Source organism: Panthera tigris, chromosome D2 (genome assembly GCF_018350195.1).
Source record: "Panthera tigris isolate Pti1 chromosome D2, P.tigris_Pti1_mat1.1, whole genome shotgun sequence".
NCBI classification, from domain to species: Eukaryota; Metazoa; Chordata; class Mammalia; order Carnivora; family Felidae; genus Panthera; species Panthera tigris.
The window spans coordinates 76,640,279-76,661,469 of NC_056670.1; the positions used below are offsets into that span (position 1 = coordinate 76,640,279).

Consider the following 21,191-nt stretch of genomic DNA (forward strand, 5'->3'; position numbering starts at 1 on the left):
GAATTTGTACGTTGACTCCGTGACTCACGATAAATGTTAAGATCCCTTTGGGTTTTTTAAGGATGAAATTTTACCTGATCATTCACGTGAGGGTGGGATCTCATTGTGAGTGAAATTTCCAAAGGCAACTGTCTTATCCCTGGGGGATCATTTTAGACATTTTTAAAAAAATCTCTATGCCGGGATAAAAGGGGCCATTTTCTGCGAACAGAAGCGGTGTTAATTTTGTAGCATCAACCAAGAAAAGGGCAACAACCGTGGAGAGAAAGAGCAGGATGTACCTGGCAGGACTGTCAACCATGCTGAGTGAAAGGATATCCCAATAGAATTACCCGCCAAGCACGTATACTCCCCAGCATCCTCAAAAGTTACATTCCGAATATAGAGAACCTCAATCTCTTTGTCCGTGGTATTAACACCGGCGGCCTAGAAAACAAGGGAAGCAAGAGAAAAGGCTAGACGACCCAGGAATGATTGTGGAGGGGGCCGTGGAACCATGAGGCATCACACCGGGGGCTCCGGCAGGTGCTGGCCACCAGAAGATTCCGACTGCAGCCCGTCCACAGAGCCCACAACCGAGAGACACGGAACGACACTGAGCAGCTCACCTCCACAGGCCCCGTCACCACACCGGCTTCACCACCTAGACATGCATGCAATCAAACGCATGGAAAAATCAACCCACAGAGATCCATTCTCTTAGTCCTTGTTTTGCTTTGGATTTAGGGATGGTTTCCCAGAAGTATGGCGCCCAAAAGTCCAAGCTGGGTTCTGGTCCTGTTGGCTGCAGACTCCCACCTTGACAAAGGGATGGTTCTGTCTCAGTGACCGTGTTATAAAACAAAACACTGGACACGAGCCCAGGTGGACACCTGGCCTACCCTTCCGGCCCGGTGGGAACCAACCAGGGTAGAACTGCGTGTCAGCTACCAGACTCCAATTTTCACTCCTGCGTAACCATTTTGACTTATGTTGCATGGAAAGCAACAGAAGGAGGATCTTGGTAGCAGAGAAACGGGGTGGTTTTTTTTTTTTCATTAATATCAACATTCAAGTGTGGGTCGTGACAAACTAAGGCAGGCAACCTGTTGTTGCCTTTGACAGGGTCCAGCAGGGCACTGATTAAAATGGACTATGCTTGACGATGGGACGGCGAGATCAAGCACAGTATCTCACGAGCACCAGTCACACCACCAAGAAGTAACATTCTGCTGGAAAAATCACACGGTGCCGATATTTCTCCACAAATCTGCGGCAGGAGACGGTTCGAATTCGGCTGATATGCAAACGTCACAAATTCAACCAGGCATGCCGGTGTGTATTTAAAATGCAGAAGATGTACAACGATGGGGAATGTGCAGCCCGAACAAGGTTAACCAGAAGGAACGACTTAAAAACTGGGTGGGGGGGTGGGGGGTGGAAGGCAATCTTTGGAAGAAATTAGAGCAACATTTTGAACATCGTGGGCATTTTTCCATGGCTACTGGCATCATACCAGCTGCATCACCAGAGAAAGATTATTATGAATATACCAAGGCCACAGAGTATCCTATAAGCTGCCTGCAGTCTCTCAAAGCACCAAGTCTTTTCAGCTTCTATATCCAGCCTTCTTTAAAAAACAAAACAAAAAAACAAAAAAAACAAAAAACAAAAAAAAACAAAAAAAAACACAGAACGTTGTTACCTTGCTGTTTGGGCAGGACAGTGAGCCAGGCAGACTGGTTGGCCTGCCCTATATAATTGGAGACCTTACATATATACTCCCCAGCATCCGCCTCCGTCACATTGAACAGAGCAAGCACTTCTGCATTGGAACTATTTATCCCCGAGTGCTGGAACAGACACAGGAGAACAATATAACGGCCAACCAGGAGGAACTTTGTACCGTCTAGGGTCCCACCACCAATGCACCACAAGAAAACAGCCTCTGTTAGGTCTAAACAGCTGCCTCACCGGGTTGTGGGTTCAGAAAGGTCAAAGTAAGCCAACGGGTGGACAATGGAAGTGACCCCGTGGAGAGGGATGGAAGGGTGTGATGGATACCCAGCAGAATGGACCGGTAGTTCCGGGTTGGTCGTTTTCTAGTTCTTTTGAGCACGGGTATTCTCACTGGTTGGGAGGTCTTAGTGGAGCTACCTATGGTTCTACTGGAAGACTGTTCTTTTTAAGGACGTTCTCTTATGGGCACCCAAATGCGGGAGACACGGTAGGCAGTGGCTGAGAAGAGGGTGTACAGACTTAGCTGCCGCTGGCTATCGCCATCCTGCAGAGTAAGACAGATCTAAAAAATAAAGAGGCTGATGCCATTAACACGGGGACTTGCAAGGAACCAAATTAACAAACACAAGGAGAAAGTTTCCTTGTTCAGCAGCTCACTAATGCAAAAACACTTTCTGAAGGTTAGTGTCTAAACCACATTTGGATGGATTTCAAAGGGGAAGGAATTTTCTTTTGAAAGCAAAATGTAAATGGTTTCTAAAAGATGGCTACTACCACCGGACCCTAACGTCGTGTTAAGAGGGAACGACATCGGTGTTAACGATGCACACTGGTACAATGCCTAGAGGTTACAAAGCTCGTTCCGTGCACGCCATGGCGTGGACCCTGCACAGCCACCCTGCCGGGGACCTAGCAGCACAATCCCCGCTTTTATGGATGTGCGGCCGAGCCTAAACGTCTCGTCTGAGATCTCAGGGCTGATAAATAGATGAATTATTCTGACTCCAACTAGAATAGCCCTGCCAGCACCCCGTGGGGTCCCTTCTGCAATTTTACTAGCAAGTCTAATAATCTGCTCATTCCCGAAACACACTCTCTCCTGGCCGGTCCAATAAGAGCATCGTTTTTCTCACACCAACAGGAAATCAAAGAACCTGTCCCCGAGTCCACGACGGAGACCCCCGGAGTGGAGTCCCTTCAGATTCAGAAAGTCCTCACCTTCAGAACCTTGAGGTAGGGTAGCCCGTCGGGTCCGTATTTGCTGCCGTTCTTTTCCACGTGTTTGATCCACTGAATGTGGGGCTGGGCGTCGCTGTAAACTTTGCAGACAAACTCCACGTCGCCTCCGACCACGGTGGAGGCATTGGCAGGCAGTCCAGCCTGGAGGATGGGCCGGTGTGGTGATCGCTCTGAGGGAGAGAGGGAGGGAAGGGGGAGCGGGGACGGGGCAGGGGGAGGTGGGGGAAGACGGATAAATGAGTTGTGTTGTCCAGAAGGCTGTTCGTGAACGCAAGCCAAAAAGGCCTCAAGTCTGCTGGCTGACTCCTTTGAAATAACACCGCGGCCCAATGCATAACAAAAACGACTTCAAAGGAGCCTGCTGGAGCACGACCCTTGTAAAAAGAATACTTATTTAGAAAACAGAGAGAAGAACTGCTTGTATCTCAAGTTATTGGTTGTCCGTGGCCACCTACCCAACAAGGGAGAAGGTTCTGACAATCAAAAGACAACGGCAGGGGAACGGGGGCCCCTTCGCGGGTCCCACTTGGGATCGTATCGGAGACTCACGTTGACCATAAGCTTCACGTCGCAGGCAAGGGACAAGACAGAGGCGCCCTGAACACCCAAATGGCTCCCAGACACGGTAGCTCCTGAAACGTCTCTAAGATGCTCTGAGAAGACTTCATTTCTTGTTTTGCAAAGAAAAACTGAACGCTCAAGCTCCAAGTCATGAACTCCTGAATGAACAACCGATTCATCTCTTTTCAACGGATTTACTCCATTTTACTCTTTATTCACCCATACGTGGGGGAGGGGCAGAGAGAGAGAGAGAGAGAAAGAGACAGAATCCGAAGCGGGCTCCAGGCTCTGAGCTGTCAGCACAGAGCCCAACGCGGGGCTCGAAACTCACGGACGGAACGCGAGATCACGACGTGAGCCGAAGTCGGACGCGTAACCGACTGAGCCGCTGAGACACCTCACAAGTAGACATCCTTTATTCAGACGCGGCACCCAAAGAAACAGACAGACATCAGTTCCCCAATCCTGGTGATGTGCTAGGCCACATTCGAGAGAGCCCCATCGAGGGTATGCTTCCCACCCTCACGTGCCTTGCCTCTCTCTCTAGGAAAAGAGTTCTCAACAAAAGACATCCCTCGTCTTACACCTGGCAAAGTTCCTCTCTGGCTTAGAGGTGGTCTGTGCAGAAGTCCCGCAGAGGCAACCGTGTCAAGGTTTGTGAGACATCGTACACAAGAGTCCCCAAGAATCTGGGAATAACAGACCAGCCTGCTGTGTGATCCTGTCCACAAAGGCCCTAGGATCACAAAGCGGCTGGAATCCTCCTACGTGGCAGTTTGGGCAAGAGCCACACGTACCCAATCCCCCATCCGTCGACCCACAAACGTATTACCCCGTCCCCGTGTACATGCACATGTGAGTCAGCCTCCTTATCTCTGTCCACACCGCAGATACCACCGCATTGAACCCCAGCTTAAAAAATGGCCAAGGGAAATAAGGAGATCCCAGCCGACCCGCCACACCAAGGATGCCTCCACCCTGCACCTGGGTATCCCTGTGCACTGGGCTGGAAATAGCAAGTTAGAATGATAGATATCTAAGTGCTTCTATATTTGGGCCTTTCAGATGAAAATATCATTTAGTGGAATTTGTTGGACACGAGCCAGACCATGTGCAAATTGATTTTACTGCACAAGCCTGTTGGTCTTTAAAAACGTAAGAAAAAAAAAAAGAATAGAGAAAGAAAAAATGCTAGTGGGTTACTCTTAGCACATTTCATTCCAGAGTCTCCCATCACTTCACAGACACCTACGTTTTCACATTAAAAAGATAAGGATTGCAGAGCCTCCAAAGAAGTCATTCATTTGCCTGACATTACCCTGTAGGCTACGCAAAGAACCCAGAGGTCCTAGTTTTGTGGGCAGAAAATCTCAAAGCTGGGATCCCTTCAATCACCAGAAACCCTCCCTCTTCGGCTGATATATCATCCCAGGAATGGGCCACAGCAAGCCTCCCGGTCAGGTCTGGCGGCCAGCTGGATGCCACGGGGACCCGGCTTGCAGCTGGCAGGGACAGGTCTGGTTTAAATCCCGGCTAGCCCCATCCACGTGAGAAGAACAGAGTGAAGTCCACACATGCACTGTCCTGGCCAGGCCTCCTCCCAAGAGACGTAGCGGGAGGGGATCTGTCCTCCGGGCCGGATGCTGCCAGCCAAGCTCACAAAATACGCTCCTTTTCTACATACCGAATGTTGAGGAGGTTTCCTCGTTCCCAGAGAGAAGTGACTTTTAGGTATCAATTCATGCTCTGGCTCGGCGTTCCAGTTTTGTGTACATGTGCTTGTGTGTTTTCAAGATAAATATTTACAGTGGACCGAAATATTTATTCTCGGAAACAAAGGTACTGTAAAATCTTAAATGTCATGAGCCAGATCAGCTGAATTTCAAACCGAGTTCTCCGTCTTAAACATACTTGTTTCTAATAAATCGTTTCACAAGCAAACATTGTGCACGTAATACCAAATAATGATGTCCTGTGAACAATGGTTGCTTTCAGACCGCCCGGCATCTCTGGCCCGCGCCAGCCTTCAGCAGGGAATGTAGTCACTGGGGCAACACTGGCAGGGCCCACTACAGACCTGCAGCCTTGTTTTACTTGCGGTCGACGTGCCGCTGCGTTCCAGTTATTAAGTTATTCCATTGCTATCTTGACTATTTTCACCAAAAAAAAAAAAAAAAAAAAAGCCTCTGCAATGGCTTAATGTTATTGCATTTGCAAATTACAACACGCCAAAGTTGCCGGCTTGCAGTCTCGAATTTATCCTCTCGAATTTTCTCACCTTATACAAAATAACCCCTTAACCACTCCCCACCCCCCCACTCCCACCCCCCCCCCACCCCCCGCCGGCTCCCTCCGCCCTTTCTCACTTTGGGTACAAAAACCGGCAAGCGGGATCGCTCTGTAATCGAAACCTTACACCGTCTTCCAAAACTTATTACAGCTGCCTTCGGTATAAAATGAAACCTTAGAGAATGTTATTTAAAATGTTTTTAAAAAGTCAGTAGGCCTCATGTTTCGTTTCTCCACATCAGGCTTTGATTTCCTTTGCAACCTTATTCTCTGCCCTTAAACAAGTCAGAGAGCAGGCCCCAAACATCTTGGAAAAGGTCCCGGGATGCCAGCATCTGCAAAGCATGGTAAGCCTCATCTCGGATCCTGCAGCCATCACTCTTCCCTGGTGTCTGTCAGACCCGTCCGAGCGGTGGTCAGCAGTAGGGGGGAGGACAGAAATCAGAACAGGAGTTCTCACCCTGGGGTGAGAGCGGGACACAGGCAGTGGCTCCCGAAGAGGTGAGACCTCCGTGGCCAGGCCCCAGTGGGCACCTGGGAAATACCACAGGAACAGGACAGTGATGGTGGCATAAGGACCCTCCACAGCCAGTGTGCTCTCCCCCAACCTCACCAGGCCCTGGGCAGAGCAAACTCCTCAGGTTCCCAGCGCTTTGCACAACAAGCCAATGTAAAAAAATAATAATAATAAATAAGTCAATGAATTATCTCTGGATTAGAGAATAAAACTCAGAGCTGGCCCATCTGTTTTATTATATTTTTTAATGTTTACTTATTTTTGAGAAAGACAGACGGTGCACGAGCAGGGGAGGGGAAAAGAGAGAGGGAGACACAGAATCTGAAGCGGGCTCCAGGCTCCGAGCTGTCAGCACAGAGCCCGACACGGGGCTCGAACCCACGAACCGTGAGATCACGACCTGAGCCGAAGTCGGACGCTCAACCCCCTGAGCCACCCAGGCGCCCCTGGCCCATCTCTTGTTCTTCTACATGATAACAAAAATCACAGCTTCTCCACCAGGAAGGATTTACAGTTTTGGGCAAGGTTCTCTTACAGCATGTTTAACTCTCTGATCTTATATAAAACAGATTTTTTTTTTTCTCTCTTTGCAGGGGCAGTGAAATAAATATATGGAAAACAGAGAAGCTGATGAGCAGCTCACCCCTGTGCCCTTATGGAGGTTTTTTAAAAAATATCCATTCTGAGTTGAGCAGGTTGCAGAAAGACAGTGCCCGGACCTGGAACGGGGTTGAGAACCTTCCAAAGAGCAACTCTAAGGCCCCTGCGTGAATTCCGACTTGAGACAGGATGGAAAGCACCCCACAGGGTGCCGAGAAGGCAGCTGGCTGCACTATTGGAACGAGGTCCCATCAAATCAGTGCATAGTAAACACAGGCTGATGCACTTTAAAAAACACATTCTCTCCCCCACGTTTTCGCTCACCCCCCCCCCCCCCCCCCCGTGTCAAGAGCTCTGAGTGAGTCCACTTTCCCAAAGCAGAAGGCCCAGCGGCTAGGAGTCTCCACTTCGAGACTGACCTTCTCAAGTCCTGCTCCAAAGCTCGGAGCCACAACCAGAAGGAGCGGGCGGAAAAACAGCCTGCTTCGCTCCACGAGGTAATTACGGCGAAAGAGAGAAAAATACCTGAGTGACAAAGAATAAATCTTTGTTAATTGACCACTGAAACTTTATAACATGCCAGTCCCTCCTCTGGACATAATAATATGTTGGCTCGTAAGAGATCTACAACTTTTGCTCTGACATAGCAAAGGCCATAAAAAACGTCCAGCGAGCATGTCTACAGGCTCAGTAAATACGCATCCCGGGGATCAGAAGGAGACCAGGTTCTTAAATAACACCTATAAATTAATCAAGCCCAGAGCTGCTGGTTTCCCAGCACACATTGGTCTCCTGAGCATTTCTCCCCAAAAGTGCAGCCGCGCTTGCCACAAAGAACCGTTTCGAAGCTGCTCTCTCCGCAGCAAAATGCCAAGAGGCTCAAATCACACGGAGTGCCCCGTATGGATCTGGAAATAGCACGTCTCCTGCTCTGGGGCACCCACTCACTCGCAGAGTGTGGAGAACCTTGCCTGTTCCGTCTTAAAATTGAAATCAAAACGTAGCTACCCTTCGTCTAAAATGGCAGTTTCTTAGCCACTCCAAGGGGTCTGGATGGGGAAAGAACTATCTACAAATTGGAGGACAAGTGAAAACACCAGAGAATGCTTTTCCTAAAGCCCAGCCTCGCTTATTCTCTGAAGGGTAGGCAGTGGTCGCTTTTGTTGCATAAAAGCACACTAAACCAGTTGGCATAAGGTGATCAAAGCCCTCTGAAGTCTGAGGCGCCCATTAGCCTGCTAAAGACCTCGTGCTAATTACAATTAGCAGAAGGAGCGCGTTGCCTTGTCAAGACTCTACCTGATGCACTCATCCCAGACGGGACAGATCTAGCAGGGTTCCGAGTTTTGTGTCCCCGAACTTTTCTCCAGCCTCTCGAAATCAGCACAGAGGGAGGTCCGGACTAAAACTGATCAGGAGGAAAAGGCCAGGTTTGGAGGGAAGGCAACAGGAAGGAAGGAGCACCCTTTTAGCAACAGTCCGAGTACCTGTAGCTATTCCGTCACCTTCCAGAACACAGGAGTGGCCTGGGAGACGGAGCACCCAGCATAACTTTTTAAAAAAGAAAAAAAAAAAAATGCACGTTTGTAGGAGGTCACCACTTTGTCGCTCTTTCTCTGTCCTCAGCTTAGCTTAGCCTCACTTGCCTCTTGCCTGATTCTGGAAGTCTCGCAGAACTGGGCTGGGTGGGGATCTAGCTTCCTCCAAAACATATGCATTTCTCCTACAGAGACACCAAAGCCTGCAGACCAAGCTCGTCCGGGGAAAGCCCGAGTGTCTCCCCTCCAGCGCCGAAGTCCCTCGGTGACTTCTGGGGGCCGCACCACGTGAAATGCTAGAAGCAAAACACCACTAATTCCTTTGTGCTTGCTCGATGAGGTGGACAGCGGAGTGAAGTTCTGGCCGAGGCTGGGCGGCCTGGGAAGACCAAAGCAGGTGGAGGCAAAGCGCCTTCTCTAATTAATGTCACAGACGGTATTATGTGGCTGGGGGCTGAGTGGCTTCTACCAGCTGGGTGTCAATTTAGGTCTTCTTGGGCGAATTACAGGAGGAGGGCTGTGTGTCACTTACACCCCAAATGTTACCCTGAGCTCTGTGCCTTCCAGAGTGAAACCGGAACGGTAGACGCTCAGGTGACCATAAAGTTATGTCAAAGTTAGATTCAAAAGCGGCCTTCCTGGGCGGCTCAAGTCGGTTAAGCGTCCGACTCTCGATTTCGACTCAGGTCCTTACCTCGCGGTTCGTGAGTTTGAGTCCCGCAACAGGCTCTGCACCGCCTGCTAGGGATTCTCTCTCTCTCCCTCTCTCTCTGCCCCTCCCCTGCTCTCTCTCCCTCAAAATAAATAAACTAAAAAAAATTCAAAAATGCCTTTTCTTTAGTTAAAAGGAGACGTGGCTCTGGGATGATGAAGAATTCTGGGGATTAGACGGTGGCGAAGGTTGTGTAACCACGTGACTGTATTTAATGCCACTCGACTGTACCTTCAAAAGTGGCTAAAATGGTCCGTTTCGTTGTTATGCACGCCTTGCCACAATTTTTTTTTTTAAAAAGAGAGAAGCGGCAAAGGTGACGTGATCAGAGTGAACAAGATCGATTTCTAGGGTCGCGGAAAACCTACCTTCTCAATTAGTTAAGTGTATTTATCTTGTCCCGTTTACTGACAGCTTTTCTCTGCCCTGACACAAAGGACTCCGCACAAGGTCCCTCCCCATCTCGCGCTTGGTTTTCACGCTGATGCAAAACTCAGACGTCAGTCTCCCCAGGCTCGCTCCAGTGGCGCTGGGGTAAACACAGCTGAGCGCGGTCACGCTGGGAGCCACATCACAGAGCCTCAGCACCACGCCACGAGCCATGGGGGGCAGGGGGCTGCGACATCTTTCAGGAATGCCAAGATTATCAGCCGGAGTCTGCATAGCTGGGTTTCCTCCCTGGGAAGAGTATGACGGAGATGTTTTTTCAAAGTCCCGGAACTAAACATACCTTTTGCTGAACTCCCCAAATCAGAGTATCTTCTCTCAAACGGTTTGCAAAGAAGCTAAAAATCAAATCACCGGGGAGTCCCCCAAATACAGCAGCGCTCACAGTGAAGCTTTTTATGTCGAAGATACTTTTGTCGACACCAAAGAGGGCCCGGTTAGTCTACCTCTGGAAATCTGTCCCAGAAAAATGGTCACCCGGGTGGCCAACAAATGGGTGTGTGCAAAGCTTGTCACGGTGGCCTCTTCTGTAACGGGAACACAGCCTAAGTCTCCACCCAGGGGGAAAATGATTAAGTAAATTACACTCTATCCAAAACAGAAGAGCATACGGGTCACTAATGATAATGAAATAATCGATATGTACAGACACGAGAAGATGTCTACAAAACTAACGTTCGCAGGCTTCATCAACTTTCCTCATTCAAAAGGCCTTAATTCTAGAAGAAGTCAAGAAAACTCTACCACGCTTACGTCTTAGATGTTTTATTTTGCTCCTGGGGTGGTTCAAACAGAAGTAAAAGCTTTCAGCCCATCTGAGCAAACAAGAAATGCCTCCCTTTGGTACAAAGTACACGAAATGATAAAACCTCATTGGTCTTCTTAGAGGCAAACTCAGACACCGAAAATAGAAGGGATTCTGGATACTCCTTGCCGGAAGCATCACCAAAAGAGAAGCTTCCAAATGGTCACCGAGCTCATGGAAGGCTCCACTTCTCACTTTCTGAGCCAGATGAGATGCCCCAAGGCAGCCTGCAACCCTCCCTACCAAACGTTCGGGGACAGTGTCATACATTCTGTTGGCCAGAAGGTAAAATGTAAAGGACTAAATCCTTGACTTTTCTGCCCCGGTCCAGAGTGTAGACTGAACCCAATAAAATGAGGAAGGCCTTCCTTTTTCAAAGAAAGCACAACTGCCCAATGAACCTTCCAGAATAACATCCGATGCCCGTCTAGCGAAATACCACTTTTTCTTTTTGAGGGGAAATATGTCTGGGGCACAATGTGGCCCATCGATTTGCATACTTCTTTGGGATAGAAGTATGGGTGAGAGAACCCTAGAAGGAGGAGGCTCTGCGAGAAAGAAAGAAAAAGTGTTTCTATCAAGATCCAGACATCTCCATTTATACCAACCATCTCACTGTGGCACTCTGGGGTCTTCTGTGCTGTGACAGTCAACTGACTGTCACCCCGAAGGCCAGCCACAGGCTGCTTTCCCAGACAGGATTAACCAATCTAGAGGGCTCTGCTCAAACCAATGAGGTTCTCGCCTCCTCAACCTCTCTCTTCTCAGAAGGAGAAGCAGGAAATCTTCCCCCTCACAACACCAATACCCCCCCCACCCAGCCATCTCTTCCCCACCTCCCACCTGCGTTTGATGTCACTAATGGTGGAAAGATGCGACAGGAGCTCTGGAAGCCGCCTGTCCCAATGGAGCCTGCCCTCTAGGTTGGGAGCCCCTTCTTCTTACAACACGGGGTCATTTCTGCCCTGCCCGCCCCTGACTGTGAAAACACACCAAACACAAACTCAGCACACACAGCAGTGGGCTCTCCTCAAGGAGGAGTCCAGAGAGGCACTCTGGTGGAGGCAGCATTTAAAACAGGAAGAAATCTGTTGGCATTGCCAGATTTACATTTTAATGAGAGTTGACTGTAATACTTCCCAACGGGGGTCTCCCGGTTTAAAAAGGTGACTGGAAATGGAGGCCGTACGGAGTTTGGAGAGAAACCCTGAAGATGTCTTGCTTCAGAACTTGCTGCGTTGGGGCGCCTGGGTGGCTCCGTCGGTCAAGCGTCCAACTCTCGATTTCGGCTCAGGTCACGATCTGGCGGTGCGTCCGGATCTGCGCCGACAGCACGGAGCCTGCTTGGGATTCTCTCTCTCCGCCCCTCCCTCTCTTTCTCTCTCAAAATAAATTTTCAAAATTAAAATTAAAAAAGAAAAGAACCTGCCGTGTCAAGAACCACAAACTCCAAATGTTAAGTAACTCGAGAAGCCGTTTTTCTGTTATTCTAATTCGGCACACGCTGGCGGCACAGTTCGAGCTCATACTGGGCACCGTGACTGGCATCCGTGGACTTACGTCTTCGGGCCGGGACTCCTCGCTGACGCTGGGACAGCAGCAGCTTTCTCCCCACGCCCTGCCCTGCCCTACACTTCCCTCCGGGTACGGTCGAGAGATCCCTCTTCTTACAAACCTCTGTAAGACAGTAACTTGTCTGTAACGCTTTCACATCCTCTTTGCCCACACCATAGACCCAACGCCAAAGATGAGGCAGGAGATCAAATATTAACCTTCTCCCCCAGCCACCTCAGCCGGGACCCCTGCCAGAACCGAAAGCAATCCACAAGGCTTCCTTCCTCAACTATGGGGCAGAGGGCAACTGATGGCTTGCGAAGAGCATGGCGAAAACACTGGCATCACCGCCCACGGTGCCTGGGACGAGCAACTTCTTCCCGGTAGTGGTGCGGCAGGAACGCACTTATTTGCTGGCCGGTACGTTGGGAGTGAGGCAGCTGCCCGCCGACCAGCTTTTGCCCCCTGAAATCCCGGTTGTGAAGCGGGTATAAACAGCTGCTCCGAAGTAACCAAAAGCTCATCGAACAGTAGCTCAAAAGAAGTTTTGAAATCTCCGCCCTGGAGGAAAGGAGAGGGGAGGAGGGACCACTCCTTCAACCAGGGCTGCACTGAATACACCTGTCTCGCCCAGAGATCCAAGAGGAGGTGTGGACCACCTCATGATAGTGACTAAGAGTCAAATCCTATGGTCCTATTATTTAAAAGCACTGCCCCGGGGCGCCTGGGTGGTTCGTTAGGTGAAGCTTCTGACTCTTGAGCTCAGCTCAGGTCATGATCTCACAGTTTCTGGAGTCGAGCCCCACTCAACTCTGCGCTGACAGTGGGGAGCCTGCCTGGGATTCTCTCTCCTTTCTCTCTGCCCCACCCCACTCGCGCTGTGCTCTCCCCCCCCCCAAAGTAAATAAACATAAAAAAAATTAAAAAAATAAAGCACTGCCCCCTACTACCTCATCCCCCTCCAGGGGGGCTAGGTTTCCACCCCCACTTTACAGACAATGGAACTGAGGCTCAGAGGCTCCTGGACTTCTGACGCCATAGAGCTACCGAAGCTGGAAACGAATGTGAAGGTCTCCACCGTGTCATTCCCCGCCGAGGTGCATCCGGCAAGGGCTGGAGCGTCATGAGGGCTGTGTGGCAACGGGCAGGAAGAAGAGAAGGAAATGCGGCAAAAGGACTATGCTTCCTACTCAACCCTGCTGGGCTCCATGACTCTACATTAACGAAACAAGCCTACTTATAAGTACAGCGCTCGCTGTGACGTATTACCTAGCATGGCACCCCAGCCCCCTGTCAACAGGGGGCTTTCTATCCCCCTCCGGAGAGATTTCACAACCCTAGGGCTGGCACGCAGGACCAAAGTCAGGGTAGACACCGCGTCTTAAACCCAGAGCAAGAAAAGGAAAGAATCGGTTGGCGGCAAGGTGAATACGGAAAATCAAATGAGGCCTGGCCAGGAAGCGTCTAGGTCAAGATGCTTCAAGTTCAGAACCCCCAGGGGCTCTGTGGGACTGAGGCTGGTGGACGCCAGGGAAATGCACACACGTGGCAACTCAGAAAGTGACAGCCCGGCGTTCAAATCTCTGGGTGCGTTGTTTTGTGCGGTTAATGCCACCTAGGGTCACCCCTCATCAAACAGAGAAGCAAAAGCTTTCTTCTAGGAGCCACGGTGTGGCAGAAAATACGGACAGAGTGTGGTCTTCTGTCAGGAGCAAATGAGCAGGAACGATCCTAATTTTGACAGTTTCGGTAAGAACACCAACCAGTTAATCAACGAGGCCACCATTTCATTTACGTACACGCTACTTTGTTCCCAACCCGAGAAAGATTCCACAGTTCATCCCGGACAAGTGTAAGGGTCCCCTGAGGGACTCGAACCTGCCTCGGTCGCCCTTCTTCTGCTCAGGGATCACACTGGAGGCTTTGTCTTCCCAGGACAGAGGCTGCCCCAAGCAGTAAACAATTTACGCAATTTCTCCTTCTCCCACTGGGGATGGGCTGCCAAAGGCTCAGAGTGCCAGGTGTCAGCCTCAGAGCCAGGCTTATCAGTCAGTGCCTGGAATAACAGACTCTTCATTCCTCCCGAATACACACCGGAGGGGGGAGGTTAGCACCGGGACAGATTCCTTCGGCTTTCAGGCCCCGTCCCATCATGCCCAGAGCCCAGTTACAGCAGATTTATGTCACGGACTAGCCGACAGCAGCCTTCTGGTCTCCCGCTGAGCAAGTCAGGGCTGGTGAGGTGGCCTCAGTGACCCTCCACCCAGCCAGAGCGATGCTTGGCCGCTGACTGGCTCCCAACTGTCTACTGAGACACTGTCTAGCGCTTATAATGCTCTTGTCCTAGAGGAGGAGAAATCTCTGGAAAGTCAGATAGAGGGTAATCAGCACATCCAGAGGCACTCACTGTTTCCAACCTCTGCCCCCCAAATGCCCAACGCCAGGTGAAAAGCTCAAAACTTACGGTCTCTGGGATTGCAGAACTGGGACACCCAAAGGGAGAAAAAGTTCGTAACTCAAAGCCAAAGGGTGTCTGAGGAAGGACGAGCAACTCGTCCATTCAATACCTTCATCTCTCTCTCTCTGTTATTTTGCAACAGAGCTGAACGTGGGGTGGGGATAACAGCAGTACCTTTTCAGAGTCTTGCAGTGGTCCCTGCTGGTCCACACCACAGGACACCAAAAACAGAGACCTCCATGTGCGGTGCTTGGAGCATTAACCTAGGCTTTGAGGACACCGGATGGAGACCCCAGATCTAGGGTTCAGTTCTCGGCCAATAAATGCCTCACTGCCCCCCCCCCACTCCCCAACTTGATGTTCCTCAACTGTAAGAGGGCTGATAGGTGAAGGCAGAGGCCAGCTTGAAGAACCCGGGGCTCTCAAACACCACGATCTTCCTCTGCATCCTGATCAGTCCTGGGACAGCCTGACGACCACGTTGACCAAAGGCGTAACCCAGCAGGGGCCCCACCTGTTGGTCCCGGCACGGCATTCAGTTTATTTACCAGAAGGTCTGATGGGGTCTAATTAAACCTATTAAAAATGCCCTTTTTTGAAAGTTAATTTTGAAAGACAGAGAGGGAAGTGCAAAGAGAGGGGGAACAGAGAATCCCAAGCAGGCTCTGCCCTGACAGCAGAGAGCCGGATGCGGGGCTCGAACTCATGAGCTGTGAGATCACAGCCTGAGCTGAAGTCAGACGCTCAACCGACTGAGCCACCAGATGCCCCCAAAATGCCCTCTAACCCTCCAAAGAGTCCCGGTTTGAGGGGAGAAAACCAGCATTTGTTGTTGGCCCCAGGATGCCAATTTGGTGTTTTCATCTGTTAACCCAACTGATGCCTCATAACCACTGTCGTGGGTTGAACTATGCCCCACCCCCACCCCTCCAAAAAGAGGAGTCCGTGTCCTAACCCCTGGAGCCTGTGACTGTGACCCTACTTGGAAACAAGGTCCTTGTAATTAACTGAGGGATCCTGAGATGACACTACCCTGTTCCGAGGGCAAGGCCTGAAATCCAGTGACAGGTGACACCTGTGAGCCACAGAGAGGAAGGCCACCGGAAGGCAGAGGCAGACGCCGGAATGACAAGTCACAAGCGGAGAGCTGCTGACGGCCACCAGAAGGCCACCAGAAGCCGGGGAGAGGCGTGAAACGGATGCCCCCCCTCCCCCCTGCACAGTCTCCAGAAGGACCCAACCCCGCTGAAACCAAAGGTTCAGGATGAGTCCGAGGCCGCAGCTTCCTGGGGACAGGGGCCCCGCCAGAATCCAGGGCTGCAGCGTCCTCCGCGGAGCGATGGCCAAGACCCGCCGGCTCTCTGAGGAGGGCCTGTTTACTATCGGCACAATTACCCAGAAGCGGTGCTTCACGCTAATTGTCCCCTGCAAGTAAATGGCTGAAAAATAATGGTGTCAATTTTAGCGAGGATCAAGCAAGGCTCCCGAAAGAGCGCCCGTAAACGAGAGCCCTTCCCTCACACACGACAATGGCTGGCCGCTTCGTGCCCGAAAACACAAGAATGTCACTGAAATTACACGGCTTTTACGTGGGAGTCCTTATGGGGAATGCCGTTCCAAGGAAGGATTTCAGTAAAAAGATCTCACCCATTTTGATGCTTCGTAACATCTGAACCGCAACCCTACGTAGCATAGCAACAAAAGTAAACCCTCGGAGAGTGTGAACGAGAACAGGACTTGACTTTCGCTGGGAAAGAGGCTCCGGTTTTTCCGGGAGACGCGGACGTGGCCGAGAAGCGGTGATCACGGGGTGGAATCCTGCACTTGGGCCGCGGGGCCACCAGAAACTCGTTGTTCGGGCCTGAATTCCCTTTTGTCGCCACTCGCGGAGACGTTCGGAACGACCGCCTGCCAACCCTGTAAGTCTACATGAGACTCTCGAGCTGACTCACTTCTTATTTTATGAGTGCTTCTCAAAGCAATTACTGGGGTTTTGAGCAAAGATGAGAGTATTTCACACCTCCGTCTTTCCTGAAAATGTCTTATACTCCACTGACTTTTGGCTTCTATTTATAAAGAAGGTTCAAGGCTTGGAAAATTATTAGGGGTTGAGCTTTAATGGATATTCCCAACCAGCATTGTGTCATTATTGGCCCACGTTTGGCTGGGCAATCTCCCAAATTTGTGACATAATCGGGCCTTTCTCTGCATTCATTATTCCATACGCTCTATGCTCCTCTCTACATCACACCACTGAATCATACGCTCTTTTCAACAAGACTGACTGCCAGGGGATTAACATTAGACAGCACAATTCCATTATTCAGCAGCCCAGTTCAAATCCAACCCTAAAACTGTAAGAGAGATTTCAGGGCTTCACAGAGATGAGCTGCCAGAAAGCTCAAAGGAGGGGGGGGGGGGGCTTTTGAATGTTTTACATAACAACTCAACCTAAAACCTGCTAGGAGCCAGAGCCCGTGGCTGGGGTGGCCAAGCTGACCGGGGATTCCTGGAATGGTCCCCGACCGATCCCAACGAACAATCTGTAGGCCTACACAGCCATGAGCCCCGCGGATTGCTACAGCACAATTATTTTATTCGCACAATAAACTGCTTGTTTCAAAATTAGGCACTGAGAACTTTTAGCCCCCGAACCTTCTTTCCTTAAATAGAAACACTTTCGTGTCAAATTCAGGAGATGTGAGGCCCAATGTGAATTCCACGTTGTGTGCTTAACCAACAGATTTACGGCACATCGATGCCAAAATAAATGTTCACCATTTTCGTCCCATATTTGAGCGTTACTTCTTTGTGTTTGATTTGTAAAATATCTGTACGTGGTAACTCCCACTAAGAAACCTTCCACGAGTATCTCTGTGAGAAAAGAGGGTTCCGGAAACTCAGTCTTTTATGAATGCCCACAGGAGCAACATTATGTGAAAGCAACCTAATTTCACAGTAAGGCTTCTGAAGGACAAGAACTTTTTTCACTGAATCCTTACGTACACATGGAAATAAAGACGATCTCATGCTTTCCTAGGGGGAGTTCCTTCTGGATTTAATTTAACTTGATAGAAAATCTAAAAATGGCTTCTGTTTAATTTTCAGTTAACCTAAAACTTCCATTAGCCAAAATCTATGAAATTTGGTCAGTCAAGCTTTTGGAAGGTTTCTTAATGGTTCTTTGGGCAATTCAGGTATCTGTGGGGCCTCTCTTCAAAGAGTTTACAGTTTACCGAAGGAGAAGAAATGCCCACATATGAAATAATACTAGGGACACACGCGTAGAAAATGATGGAGGAAAGCCTTCGTTCATAGACGCGGTGGCGGGGCAGGAGTCTGTGGAGAAACAAAGGGTCACGTTAAGGCAAAAATCAATCGAGGCGAGCTTGGACTGGAGGCCTTGGGAGCTGGCAATCTGCAAGTGGAGAAGGGCGAACCGGTTAGCTAACCCCTAGCCAGGTCAGGTGGTGATGCCGTGAGTCAGGGTGGAGGACAAGGCAGAGCAAAGATGGATCGTGCCAAAGAAGAGATCTTAGCCCACCATCCCTTCAATGAGGAGACACATCCTAGGTACCTCCAGTCCTCCAACAAGACAGAGAAACACCCTTCCTTTATCAGTTACAACAAAACCCATCATAAAGGGCAAGATAGGAAGACATTTGAATTCCAGGACAACAGCCTATTGATCTTAAGACATCTAATTAAAGTAGCCTACCTATCTGAGCACTTAGATAAAAAGGAATTTACAAGCCCATATACACAGTTCCCTTTCCATGGGAGCTGAACCCACAGTAGAGCACTGAATGACTTTCTTCTGATGGAAGCAAAGGGCCCCTGGACACTATCCTTCCTCCAGCCAGCTAGAAGTTCAGTCATCACAATACCTTTTCCTTTACTCTTTAGCCAGCATTGCCCAATTGCCCTTCTTTGGATAATGCTGCCTCCCTTTTAAAAACCAAGTTCTCCTAGCGCGTATCTGAACCCTTTCCCTGAACACACGAACGTTCTTAAGAGTAATGCCGGCTTTCAGAGTGTCAACACATTTCACACCACATCCATTTCACCCAGAACGGTTCTAGGGAACCAAGAGGATCACACAAAATACGTAAAACATGGCTAATCGGGAAACAGGAACATCGTCAAATGATGGAAGAATCCTTCTCAAACAACAGCTTACGTTCAGAAAGAAGGAAAACGAACCAACGGTTTCTCTCCTTAAACCATGGGAGAAACCAGACTCACTTTCGCGGGGTTAAATGAGTCAAGCTGTAGCAGGCAGGTGTACAGCTGTCCCTCGGGGAGAAGCAAACTCACCAACAACATCAAGGTGGTACGTGTGATTGATAGAGCCATACTCGTTCTCCACCACACAGGTATAATTGCCTTTGTCAGAGGGGACCACGCTCTCCATAATAAGACTCCAGTGCTGGTTCCGTACCTGAAAAGATCAAAGGAAAGGTGGTTATTTAACAATCTTAGCATAAATTACCAGGTACTCTGCCATCTTGATTTAAAGAGAAGTTGGAGGAGACAAGGAAGGTAGAGAAGAATCACCTGAATTGTCAATTTCCCTCGTACTAAGCACACAGAACGGAGCCAAACGAAAACAATCATTATCGTCATGGTGAATGTCGAGCAAGGGGGATACTGACATGTTCAGATATGCAAGTGTATGGAGTGAGTCTGTCGATGAAGGATGGGTTCCTCCAGGAGCTGCCAAATGGCCAGACCATTGGCCTGCAACGGTATCAGTGCCCCAGAGCAGGGGAGCCGAAAGGTCGCTCATCCACTAGGAAGCCTCAGGCCCCACAGCGCCAAGGAACCACTTAGAGCCAGCACCAATGAGCACCTGCTGTATGCCAGGATTACTGTGCATATTCTGTTTGGCCTCAGCTAATGAATGTGATTCTCCCAAGGAGCCCACAAGCTAGGTACTGTACTGCTCCTGGAGCCTTCCAGTCTGAAAACCTGCCATTTCTTCCCCCATCACCCCCAGATGCTGTCTGGAAGTCTCAAGAAGTTTCAACTGGGAACACAGGCCTGCCCCTCCCATCTCTGGCAATGCCTAAACAGATGCTACATGTTCCCGAGAGATATACTCAGAATGCCAAATATGGGAGCAATGAATCCTTAGGAAACCTAAGTTGTATATCCGTCTGCTTACAAACTCCTTGAGACTTTTCAGAGAGATAAGCGGCACGTGTGAAAATAAGTTATTGTGATTCCCACCCACCGTTCTGTCAACATGCGAACAGACTAGACTCCAACATTCGCACCTGGCTTTTAAAATATTTTAATAGACTCAAACTCTCAAGCGAGCGTGACTTTTCCTTGCAAAGAGCCAAAATGCAGATTTCACCTTGCAGGTTTAAGGCTTTCAGGTTTTCCCCCAAATCCAAATCATGTTTTAAAGGCATTTGGGACGAGGCACTCTAGAGAAACGGAGAAGGGGGAAAGAAAAAAAAAAAAAAAAGCCAGGGCCCTCGTGGTCTTAACTATGATTTCAGGAATTCCAACTGACCTTCTGCATGATTCCCTGAGCGCTGCAAGTGTTTTCTGCCTTAATCACATAAAAACTGCTAATACCAGCCGAGCCTCTGCAAGCACATGAGTGAGTCAAGGAACTAGAGAATAAAGATCATCTCATGAATGCTCCATTACAAAAGCGGGAGGGCAGAGCAGCTGTCCGCTTTGAAAAGCGGCGCCGACAGAGGTAAGGGGTTATCAGAGCCTGTTACGACTCGAGGCGCGTCATGTCAGAGGTTCAGCTCTGTGCAGGCCAGCACCGCAAGAGCAGCCACCGATGCAGAGGTCACAAACGAGACCACTGCCCATCACGGGCGGTCTTATGCAGGATCACGGGGGTGAGGGCTGGACTCCTCCTCACCAAGCACAAGCACTGAAGAGTGAGCTCTGGGCAGACGGTCCCTTTGCTCCAGCTGCGGCAGCCCACCAGCTCCCCCCTGTATCACCATCAAGACTGTCCCGGTCTTAATGTCGTGGAGCTGGCGGGGGGACCGTCCTTCTCGCTGTCACAGGTGAAAAGTCCGGCGGTAAGAGGACGCTGCGGGCATCAGACCCCACAACGGAGAGAAATCTGTATTCTGCTTGGGAGAAGCCCCGCTTCCTGCTCCTGGCTGGGCCACGCACTTGTAGGAGAGCCAAACAAGAGGCCAGGGTCCTGCTAAGGAGGGGTAAGCACCGTAGGTGCACAGCCTATAGAAGGAATGTTGTGAAGGAGCCGAGGCGGTTGCTAAATGTCCCAGGGCAGTGAGACTTCTCTACCCAAATCTCCCCGCCCCCTCCGGGTGCTACCCTGGAGCTGGGTGCTAACAAACTCCTTGATTCAACTTGAGGCAGGTGGGCCCATACAGAGACCCGCCCTCCCCCCAAGCGTGCAGGGGCTATCAGAAGCGGGACTTTCCTGGACTCTGAAAGAGCTAATCACACAGAGAGTAACTTAGGGATGAAGCCAGAGGCCCTAACGTCACCAAGCCACGTAATCCAGCATTTAGCCCTGCTGTAAATATTCAGTTCTTTGAGCCCCCGCTCAAATGTCATGCCCATAAGCCCTTAATCACGACTAGTGCCTGTCTCTGGACCCCATCCAAACTGTCAATGTCTTTCTCGCGCCTGGATCCAGATTTGGCACGGGGCGCAGTCCAAATGGGGCTGAACGTGAACTGCACGGGGAGGGCATCATCTGCTTCTGCCCAAGACATTAAATCTTGGCATACGCAGCTCAGCAT

General features: G+C 50.0%; 1 protein-coding gene across 15 annotated transcripts in view; it reads right to left on the bottom strand.

Annotated features, from left to right (window-relative positions):
• FGFR2 (fibroblast growth factor receptor 2) overlaps window positions 1-21,191 on the bottom strand; it is a 108,233-nt gene that overhangs the window by 36,866 nt on the left and 50,176 nt on the right. For 8 of the 15 annotated variants that reach the window (XM_042960111.1, XM_042960108.1, XM_042960106.1 and 5 more), the window contains 3 exons: window positions 18,757-18,880; window positions 2,938-3,128; window positions 1,685-1,832 (listed from right to left, as the gene is read on the bottom strand). In XM_042960111.1, the coding sequence (XP_042816045.1) occupies window positions 1,685-1,832; window positions 2,938-3,128; window positions 18,757-18,880 (463 nt within the window). Of the gene's footprint in view, window positions 1-281; window positions 427-1,684; window positions 1,833-2,937; window positions 3,129-18,756; window positions 18,881-21,191 lie in introns of all 15 variants that reach the window. The other 7 variants (XM_042960113.1, XM_042960112.1, XM_042960109.1 and 4 more) reach the window with 1 other exon arrangement.